Here is an 11,543-nt window from a genome sequence, read left to right on the forward strand (position 1 = left end):
GTAGGAGGAAAATATGTAGGTATAAATGAAATGTTTTTATAAAATGATCTTGTGGTAAAGGGACTAACCAGGGATGTTGTAAAACGATGAAACAGCCATCAGATGACCAGTGTTTACATATGTCAGCTTAGCCAAGGCCAAAAAAACGTAAATGTTACACTGGATGACTATGGAAATGAAATGCAGGAGGAGGACGCTATGAATGAGTGCATGTAGGAGTTACTGGCTAAGAAAAGAAACACTCGCTACCACATCACGGTTATTATGACAGAGGGATATTTTGAGTCTCTGTACAGTGTAATGAAACAGAAGGGCTCAGAGAGAGGTTGATACAAGCTTCTGAAGCATGGAAACAATTCTGTGGACAGTCCCTTACAATATCAACCGTACTTTCATACTGCATTTTTAATTTCTCAACCACAAACAAAACAAAACTAGTGATAAGCCTATATGGTTATTGTACGAGAGAAAATATAGAGAACTTAGAGAAATCAATTATGTACATAGTTTATTACATACAGAAGTGAAAAAGACAAATTCAGCAGCACATTCTTATACAAAATGATAACAGTTTAATTCTACTTACTCTACTACACTAAACAAGGAAATGAACAGCCAAAAAGTACTGTTAGTGTTGCAGTTCCCTACATTCTGAAACAATGTGGAAAAGTTTACAATGCTATATTGTATTTCATTTTCATTAAATGCATTAAGGTGTGGTATATATACCTTCCATTTGTCACTCATTACAAGGGGGTCTAAGGTAATGTAATTACCTTTGATTGACAGTTACTTCATTAAGTAAAACAGTGCTACAGAAGCTTAAATATTATAATGGCCTAACTGCTTCTGGTCATGTTGCAAAAGTCACCCTTTTTCTCACAGCTCTACCAGAAATACCTGAACACCTTGCCAACATGCAGATGTTATTACAATGTACTGTGCACACACACATAACACACACATGCACAGAGCACAAAACATATACACACACATACAACCCATGCAAAACACACCCACCCACAAACAATGCACACGTGGGTGCTGACAACTGCACACCTGACTGGAGTGACGCCGTGCTCATGCCGAGCCACCTCAAACCTGTTCCTGATCGCGTCTCAGATGTGCTATACAAAACCACAAACCCTTACTGCAGCATGATGCATTACTAAAGGCCCTTCTCTGTAATGTAAAACAGTGTGACATCAATCTCAATACTGTACTTAAATTCTCAATACAGTATAACCCAAGACATAAGGGAACATGGCAGTGTATCACTTGGGGTAGGGTCCAGGCTTTTTGAACCTGTGTGCTTCTTTCTTTGACTGTATAGCTGAGGCAAATATATGAAAATCATGCATCTTGGGGAAAATTTGCTGCAGTATCATGATCTATGATAGCCTAGAAGCTAATACATCCAGTACAAGCAGACAGTCCTAGACAGGATATCTGGAATGACATCTCCACTGCTGCTGTAAGAATAATTTCACTTTACAGCAAACAGTTGTTTCTCAGAAACAGTGAGGCTAGCTGCCTAAAATGTACCATATTAAAGTAATGCTGTGGAGAGCTAACTAAACTTCAAACTATTTCATGAACATGGATCTGGTTAGAATGCTGATTATTGGCTTCTTCTTGTGGTAGGTGGGGGCACTCACCATCCACTCACTCAGTGTAGTGCTGCTTTGGGTGTCTGCCCTTTCCCCTCCTCCTTCCTCCCTCTTCTTTCTTTCCTCTTCCTTCTGCCCACGAGTGACATTACATTCCCTCTTCTGTCTTTCTTTCCTTCACTCTTTCTTCTTCCTTCTGCCTATGGGTGACTACACTGAGTGACATGCCAAATGGTTTCCTGTACACCAGGAAACCATTTACTACGCTGGGTGGTAACTATATAACCAAATTACGGTGCCTGATGGTTTAGTGAGTAATTAAGGCGCTCCAATCGGATTGAGCCTGTGTAGGTTTATATCCAAGGAGTGGCTGGGGTTTATTGCTCACATAATGCCACTCAGGGATGAGTGATGCTGGTCACTCTCATGTTAAATGTCAAGACCAACTTACTTAGCCTCGGGCTCCTATGCTCCTCATGGGGCAACATAGGATTGGATGATGGATGAATGATATACACCGTATCTAACACACGATGTGTTATTAGCATCTTATATCACAGAATATATATTACAAAGTTCAAGCCCCTTTATGCATGAATGTAGCAGCTTTTAATCACACTTAAGCGTATGTAGCAAGTCAAATGAACTATTTTACACAACAGTTCCTGACGTACTATACAGCATGTTAATCGCTAAGAACCCTGGAAGTATAAAAACCAAAATCATACATACGTATATAATGGTAACAATCATAACTAAAGACTATGTACAAAAAAAAAAGAATTCAGAACTGCAGTATCTTTTTTATCTCACTAACTTATTTATGAACTGTGTTTAAATACTTGCTCAAATAAGAACTTTCGCATACAGTTTTACATGTGACCTGCCATTCTGTACGAGTACGTAAAAGTCTTGGAATGATAGATTGAGACACGTAACATAAAATACACACATCAATTCCCCCGCCAATGCAATGCTTCTGTTATGCACCGTGCCAATACAGTCGCTCTTGCAACTCTTGTGTTTTGTGTGGTAGCAGGGATGTGAAGCTAAGAAGTCTTATTTGTTTTTAATTTCAAATGGCATAAAAGGTGGAAAGTTGGTGCACTTACATAGTCAACCTGTGTTCCCAGGCAATGGACAGTGACGGGGCAGCCACACTTGCTGAAAACATGTGATCTGTAGTTCAAGATGAAATGAAGAGCAGGACCAATGCTGCTTTGCTAATAAAGAGTTGGAAACTTAGACAGAACTCTGTGCCTCATTTCCTTTTTTCCCCCTCAAATGCCATAGGGATTTCTTTCTGGGTACAGTGTGATGTTTGAAACCCATAGGCAAACTGTGTTCACAATGCTGGATAGAGCACAGCTGTGATTGCCATATATGGTAATCACACCTGACTGCCTGTCACTAAGAATTTGTGAATATTTTTGTCTCATCTCTAGTGGCGTAGCCAAGGGGGGGAACCTGGGGGGGGGAGACAGTTAGATCCCCCCCCCCCTTGAAATTTTGGATTATTTGGTATATGGACAATGTGCAGCAGTGGTCCAAACCCCAGGACAGTGTTTGGCCTTACCTTGTCCCTCCTACCTGCGGCTTAAACGTTTAGAACTGGTGAAGCCATTGCTCTTCACTTTTCATTTACATGCTTTTCTTACATCCTCTGTACAAGTTTTTTTTTTTTTTTTTCTAAGTATGCCATTGATGGCTTATTTATCATAGGCAATGCTAAGTGGTTCACATAATTTAGACCATACAAATCACAAGATGTGGTTGCAACAGCTCGTCGGGCGACAGATGCACTCCAGTGGCGAGTGTCTGACCTCTGCTTAATATACAAATCTCAGTCAACACAAACACATGGGCGGCTAAAAACACACAACAGTATTTTCTGGGGATGAGTGTGACTGAGACAGTGACTAGCACACGCAACAGTTCCATACCTTAACAAGTGAAGCTGCAGAACGACATCTAAACACATAATGTAAAACAATTAATGAATGTATCTGTCTCACAGGATTATTTAGCACTTAGAAGGTAGAGTGATTTGAACTGCTTCTTACGGTATGTTCCCAAAACTTGTTCTCTTTGTACTGAGCATCCAAGACTGGACAATATACATTTCCAACATTGCTTGTATTCTTGTTATATTTTTTCAATGAAATGGGTCATTTTAAGGCAAAATTTCTTGTTAACCCTTATTCATCTGATTCGCCAATATAAACTCAGCTGTATAAATGAACTTACCGTCAGTAGCCTATATATTTTGTTAGCAAGCTTGAAAGTCAGTAAGCATCTTCTTGCTAGATTTTACCATCATTATATACACTATAACAACTTATATCCTAATTATCCATCCATTTTGTAGGCTTTATCATATTTACACATCTGTTTGGGGCCGCTTCCACAGCCACCGTGGTAGCCAAATGGTTAACACTGCTCCCTACAAAGTTACCAGTCTAATGGCATCAGGGGTTGAATTCTGGAGAGGGGAGCTGGTGCCAATGAACTCAGGTGCCCATCCATCCAGTGTGGGCTGGTAAGTAAAATGTGTATCTTGGGTAACACATATGGAAAGTAACCGGTAACTTTGATGACACTGTGGCATTGCACCGCAGGACAGTGGGCAAATAGTTATCTAGTAACATATTCAAGTGCCCACGTTAACGAAATAAGCACTGGGACTAAGTGCCTCATCTTTACCTTACCTCTTCCACAGCCGCTGCTTTTTGCTATGATGCTAAGTATCCAACACTCACTCCTCCATCTCCACGTCCACAATCGACTTTGACGGTGTTGTTGGTGAGCGTATAAACCATAATCATATGCATTATATGGAACCACCTAAATCATCGTGTTGGTGTGGAGCAGTTAACCACATACGAACTGACTGTGGAAGCGGCCCTTAGTCACCTCTAAAATTGCACAGCCACTATCACATGCCTGTTTTTTGTCGTTTCTAGAATGTTTTATAACAACTATACCACCCGTCATTTTTTATAGTTCGTATAATTTTCCACCATCACTACAACACACCCCAGTCCTCCTTGATGAGATCAGCCGCCTTCTCCCCAATCATGATGACGGGTGCGTTCAAATTTCCCGCCACGATGACCGGCATCATCGACGCGTCCACCACCCGCACACCGTGCACCGCTCTCATCCTAGAGACAAATAAATATGTGGTTTCAGATGAGGATTTGATGTCAGATAAGGGAGTGGTGTCAGACGAGCAAGTGTTGTCAGATGAGGATGTGGTGTCAGATAAGGAAGTGGTGTCAGACGAGGATGTGGCGTTTATTGTTTGGCTCTTCCCTACCCAGTGGAAGGGAGAGCACTATCACTTAAGTTACTGTGGCGCGTCAACTATTCGGCATATATATAACGGGCTACTGGGAGGGGTTTTACCTGATTCCTCGCTAACGGAGAGGTAGCTGTTGGACTGTAATAAACATCAGCAAATGGACGAATATATGCTGAAGAGGGATGCCTTCACGCAGTGGGCACTTATATAGCAGGGCAACTCCATTACTAGGGTTATACAACTGTCCCTCATTTCCTTCCCTATCCTCCAAGAGGAAAATAATGGACTGCAGAAAAAGGGCAACTTCAGCTTCCAACTAACTGGGTACACATCCAAATGGGTCTAGGGCCGCAACTACTACTACTATTATTACTACTACTACTGCTGCTGCTACTACTACTTCTACTACTACTACCTCACCTTAGTCTGTGGTCAATAACTGCCATGGGGTCGTTCGGTAGACCCATTTTGAGGGTACAACAGGGATGGTACGTGGTTTGGGCCATCTGACGCGTGTAGCAGCCCCAGTACTTGTCTGTACCGTATCCAATGCCCTCACACCCCGGCACTACCTGAAAATTATTATTATTATTATTATTATTATTATTATTACTATCATCATCATCAGCTCTACTATTTGTCTGTACCGTACCTAAAGACTTCACACTCTGGCACTACCTGAAAATTATTATTATTATTATTATTATTATTGTGGTCTCTTTTTCCCAGCCAAAGTTAAAACACATAACAAAGGTGCAGAGACGAACAGCTCATTTCATCATCATCATTATCATCATCATCTTGGCTTCTTTTTCCCATCCAAAATTAAACACATCTAAGAGATCATCATCATCATCATTATCATCATCATTTTTGGCTGTCACTTACTTTATCGTGGAATCTCGCGTTGAAATCATCCCGCAGTGCACTCATGTTTGTCAGCGCCAGGACGAACTTGATGCCTGTGGGTTAGGGACGTGAATCAGAGGATGAAGGCACGAGAGAGAGAGAGAGAGGAAGAGAGAGAGAGTGAGTGCGTGTGTGTTACAACCAAAACACATACCTTCAGTAAGCCCAGCATTTCACTCCTTTCACTTTAACTTGGCCAAATTTTTAAAATGCTGAGATGTAACACTAACGCCACATCTGAATATGATGCTAGTCACGAAGAAGTGCTATGGAGAGAATGTAGAACCGTAATATAGCCTTTTCTTCCAACAAGCTACGTAAAATAACAACAGATACGTGAAATAAGCTGCAAAAGGACGAAAATCTGGGCCAAGTTAAGGTGAAGAGAGGAGAGAAAAATATATGTCCGATTTTTTAAAATTATAGATCGATTTTCAGGTTAAATTGTATATATTAGTCTGAGTTTGCTAGAATAATTATTGATGTGATACTAGGGCTGGGGGGGGGTATTGTTTTAACGGAGATAATTTGTACTGGTTCCTGATAGTGAAAGAAATGATTTTAGGTGTTAGGGTGATGTAAGGTGAAAGATTCTCTCTCTCTCTCTCGCTGAATTTCTGTCCTTCCTTCTCTCTCCTTTCACTTTTCCTTTTTGTCTCCGTCATCACTATCTGTCTATCTGCCCCTTTCTCTCTCTCTCTCTCTCTCTCCCCTCTCCACCCCCCTCTCTCTCTTCATTTATCACTGAATTTCTGTCCTACCTTCCCTCTCTCCTTTCACTTTTCCTTTCTGTCTGCTTCTCTCTTATCTATCTATCTATCTATCCATGAATATATCTATCTATCCATGTATCTATCTATCTATCTATCTTTATCTATCCATCTCTCCTTCTCTCCCTCACCTCTCACAAAGGTATCCACATCATCGGGGTGACTCAGGAAATTCGGGTCTATGAGTGGCGGGTCCAGGGGGTCTGCCGACTGTAATCTCACGGTCCCTCTGCTCTTCGGTCTGGCCAGCATGGGACCGATGTTGAAGCCTTCCCGACCCAGAATCGGTCCGAAGTACTCATTAAAGAACTGCAGGGAAGACGTGGGTAAGGGTGAGTAGTGGTGGTGGTGGTGGTGGTGGTGGTGGTGGTGGTGGTGATAATGATAGTGATGATGATGATGATGATGGTGGTGGTGGTGGTGATAATGATAGTGATGATGATGATGGTGGTGGTGGTGACGACGAGTATTATTATCATCATTACTACAAATCAGCCCAACTCTAACCACAACTACCACAACAACAACCACACCTGCTCACCTCCCTCTTAAATCCAATCAGCTGGTACAAAAACAAGCCCTTATCAATGGCCGGCGTGCCTGACATGAAGAGGTACTGCAGGTCTGGCCACTCCTTCACGTCCTCTCCGCTCTCGTTCACGCTCCACGCATTCCCCTCCACGGCCAGGGGGGTGGTGAGGGGGCCTGGGGGAGAAGGAGGGAGGAGAGGAGAGAGGGAAGGGAGAGAGAAGGAGGGAGGGAGGAGGAGAGAGGGGAGGAAAGTGGTAGAGAATGGTAGGGTGGAGAGAGAGAGACAGGGAGGGAGGGGTAGGAAAGAGAGAAGGGGGAGAGAACGGGAGAGAAATGGAAGAGAAAGGTTGGGTGGAGAGAGAGGGAGGGAGGGAGGGGAGGAGGACAGAGGGAAGGGGGAGAGAAAGGTAGGGTGGAGAGAGAGGGAGGGAGGGAGGGGAGGAGAGAGGGAAGGGGGAGAGAAAGGGAAGGAAGAGGAAGTGAAAGGGAAGGTGGAGAGAGAGGGAGGGGGAAGAGAGAGGGAAAGGGAAGAGAATGGATGGGAAGTGGTAGGGAAAGGTAGGGTCGTGAAAGAGAGAGAGAGAGAGAGAGAGAGAGAGAGAGAGAGAGAGAGAGAGAGAGAGAGAGAGAGAGAGAGAGAGAGAGAGAGAGAGAGGGAAGAGGGAAAGAAAGAGGGGGAAGGAGGAGGATAGAAAGAGAAAGGGAAAAGAAGGAAGAGAGAGGGGAAAGTAGGGAGGGAGAGAGATAGGGATGTAAGGATGGGAAGGGGGAGAGAAAGGGAGGGAGGGGGAAAGAAAGGAGGGAGAGAAGGAGAGAGAGAAAGGGAAGGAAGAAGAGAGAGAAAGGGAAGGAAGAAGAGAGAGAAAGAGATATTGAAGAACGGGGGGGGAGAGAAAGATAAATTGAAGGAGGGGAAGAGAGAGAAAATAAAAATAAAAATAATTAAATGCAATAAAAAAATACTCATCCCTAACACTAACACCAAAAGCTACAAGTCTGACTGAATTTCGTTACTTCAAAAACACTCATCCACATCTCATAAAAACACTCCCTCTAATACCCTATCATGTATTCAATATGGACGATGCGTATTGGTGCTGAAGTGGTGACAGGGTAAAGGTCTGTGGTATGAGGACTGCTGGACACACACACACACACACAAAATTCAGCTCTACCATCCTCTTCGACCATTTTGTTTCACCTCGTAACCTTATTAAACCATACGTCACAAGTTCGCCACAACAGCCTCACCTCAACTGACCTTATCTGACAATCACCCAACAAAATCTGACCCAATCTGACCCTTCTAACCCGTGCTGACCTCGCCTGCTGCCCAAATACTCCTTGATGCTGACTGGAGAGCCGAGGTTGAGTAGGTTGGTTGCTGAGCCTGGCTTGGAGGTCCAGCTCAGGCCGAAGATGGAGGGGTGGTCCTGCAGGTTCGCCCCCACCCCTGGTACGTCGGCCACCACGGGGATCTGGGGAGGGGAGAGGGGTGAGTGGGGAGAAGGAGGGAGGGAGGGAGGGGAGAGGAGAGGAAAGTGGGAAAGAGGAGAGGAAGGTGGGAAAGTGGAGAGGATGACGAGGAGGAAGGTGCAGAGAGGAGAGGGGAAGAGGAAGCGGGGGAGAGAGGGGAGGAGTGTGAGAAAGAAGAAAGGAAGAGGAAGGTACTGAGGTGCGAGGGGAGGGAGGGAGGGGGAGAGAATGAGAGAGGGGAGGGAGGGGAAGAGAAAGAGGAGAAGGGAAGGGAGGGAATGAGTCAGGAAATAAGAGGCAAGGAATAAAGAGGGAGAGAAAAACAGAGGCGAGAGAGAGAGAGAGAGAGGAGGGAATCTAGGAAGGAGACTGAATGTAGACAATACTGATTTCCCTTTAACTTGGCCTAAAACTGCCGTCTCTCCATCATGAACGCAAAGTTGTGAAAATTAGCCCTAGAAATATGATGCTAGTCACGAAGAAGTGCTTGGGAAAAGATGGAGGGGTGATCTTGGAGGCTCTGGGAGGGGGAGAGGGATGCGTGGGGAGAAGGAAAGAGGGAAAGAGGAGGGGAGGCGGGAAGGGAAAGGGGAAGAAGGGAGGTAGGGAGAGAATGGAAAGAAGGGAAGAGGAAGGAAGAAGGGTGGTAGAGAGGGGAAGGAAAGAGGGAAGGAGGGAGGAGAAACAAGGAGGAGGAAGAAAGGTAGAGAGGGGAGGAAAGTAGAAGGAAGAGAGGTACAGAGGGGAGCGAAAGAGGGGAGGAGGGAGGGGAAAGAGGAAGAAAGAAGGGAGGTACAGAGGGGAGGGAAAGAGGGGTGGAGGGAGGGAAAGAGGAAGGAAAGAAGGGAGGCAGAGAGGGGAGGGAAAGAGGGGTGGAGGGAGGGAAAGAGGAAGGAAGAAGGGAGGCAGAGAGGGGAGGGAAAGAGGGAAGGAGGGAGGGGAAAGAGGAAGGAAAGAAGGGAGGCAGAGAGGGGAGGGAAAGAAGAGGGTGAGTAGGATAAAAACTGAGAAGCCAAAGATTTATAAAAGTGACTAAATACTACAACTGCTCCTTACAACTTATTCCAGAGAACATCAGTACTTTAGATGATACTACTACTACTACTACTACTGCTACTACTACTACTGCTGCTACTACTACGCCTACTACTCACTCCATGCTGCCTTAGATGCTGCTTGGGTCCCACTCCTGACAGCATAAGGAGTTTAGGCGAGCCCACTGCCCCTGCCGCCACCACTACCTCACGTCTGGCTGATACGCTATGGTCCTGAAAGAATAAGGGAATATCAGGGAGTATAAGGCGGTGGGAGGGGGTACAGCATCATCATCATCACCATCATTATTATCATCATCATCATCGTCTACAGGGTTATTATTATTATTATTATTATATCATCATCATCATCATCATCTACAAGGTTATTTTTATCAGTGTTATTATCATCATTATCATCATCCCAATTCTTATTCCTGCTTCAATCACAGGCCGACAGATTAACGGAAATAGACAGATCTATAGATAACTAGATAGATAGACAGACAGACATGCAGACAGACAGACAGACACAGATATAGACATACGGTATATTAAAAAAATTCGACTCATTTCTCAATTTCGTTCAGTCATCTCTCTCTCTCTCTCTTCTCTCTCTCTCTCTCTCTCCGTCAAAGATCCTTAACCCTATCCAGCTCAGTTGATGGCAAAGTATAGTCAGACTGCTGGGTTGATTCGACTAGTAACCAAGGAGACTCGTTCCTGCCTCTCATCACGACGTGGTATTCTAGATGTGACCGTGGACCAGTTCCGTCAGATAAAAACATACCCTCTACAGATTTTTTTCCCTCATAGCTCTCACGTTATATAGTATTGGTGTGTGTGTGTGTGTGTGTGTGTGTGTGTGTGTGCGTCCTACCTGTCCTTGCTATCGCCCTCTGAATCCTAACCATGACCTTCAGTGAGTTTGACATTCCTTCTCCACCCCCCTCGCTCTCTCTCTCTCTCTCTTTCTCTCCCTCTCTCCTACTTTTTCCTCCTTCTTCTTTTTTCTTTCTTTCTCTCCCTACCCTCCTAAACACAATACTCTGGCTGTAGCGAGAATACTAATAAGAAAACGATTCTATACCCTTTTCACTCTAACTTGGCCTAAAATTGCTGTCTCTCCATCTTAAATGCTGAGTCGTAGCCATAAATTAACGTTCAAATAGGCTACTAGTCACGAAGAAGTGTCAGGGAAAGGAGGTAGATAGCACTGTCTTTTTCTGCCACTGAGCTACGTGAAATAAGCTGCATAAGGACGAAAATCTGGGCCACGAGAAAGTGAAATTCGTCAAGTCAAAAGTATGTTACTATACATTCTACCCTTTTCAAAATCCATTATAACTTTTGGCCAACCCTGTAATGTAAAGCCTACTGTATTTTCATTTATTTTTTTGGCCATGTGGAGAGGATGGAGAGTGAGAGACTGACGAGGAGAGTGTATGTGAGTGAGGTGGAGGGGGGGAGACGGGGAGGGGAAGGCCAAGGATGAGATGGAGGGATGGAGTGGAGAGGTATATGAGAGAGGGGGGGGGTGAACTGGGAGCAGGGCAGTGGAATGGCGGGGGAACAGGGTGACGTGGAGGCGATTTGTTTGTGGCCACCCCGTGTGGGATTAAGGCGTCTGGCAATAGATAGATAGATTATTTTTTACGTATTATTCATCTTATTTTTGGGATCTGTTGATTTTGGTCATTTTTAAGATAGATATTTTTTTTTGAACTGCGGGGGGGGGGGAGTAGATACAGTTTTGGTTTGCTTCTTTGTCTGGTAGAGGTGGTGGGCAGGGACGCCTTCACGTGGTGGCAATGATATCCCTGGACGGAGGAGCTGCCTGGTTAGAAATACGTCCCTCACCCCTCCCTATCCCCCTAAGTGAGGCTGGTGGACTGCTGGAGGAGGGCAA

General features: G+C 44.5%; 1 protein-coding gene across 1 annotated transcript in view; it reads right to left on the minus strand.

The window, feature by feature from the left end:
- Positions 1-4,635: 4,635 nt before the first annotated feature.
- The window catches only part of LOC145396592 (glucose dehydrogenase [FAD, quinone]-like), a 16,530-nt gene continuing 9,622 nt past the window's right edge, over positions 4,636-11,543 (minus strand). Inside the window, exons 7-13 of the mRNA XM_080269967.1 lie at positions 9,755-9,868; positions 8,446-8,602; positions 7,135-7,298; positions 6,725-6,902; positions 5,803-5,876; positions 5,335-5,486; positions 4,636-4,774 (exon numbers count right to left, since the gene is read on the minus strand). Of these exons, the coding sequence (XP_080126093.1) occupies positions 4,636-4,774; positions 5,335-5,486; positions 5,803-5,876; positions 6,725-6,902; positions 7,135-7,298; positions 8,446-8,602; positions 9,755-9,868 (978 nt within the window). The remainder of the gene's footprint in view (positions 4,775-5,334; positions 5,487-5,802; positions 5,877-6,724; positions 6,903-7,134; positions 7,299-8,445; positions 8,603-9,754; positions 9,869-11,543) is intronic.

This window comes from Coenobita brevimanus, chromosome 38 (assembly GCF_032717465.1).
Source record: "Coenobita brevimanus isolate Jiangsu-jjx chromosome 38, ASM3271746v2, whole genome shotgun sequence".
NCBI lineage: Eukaryota > Metazoa > Arthropoda > Malacostraca > Decapoda > Coenobitidae > Coenobita > Coenobita brevimanus.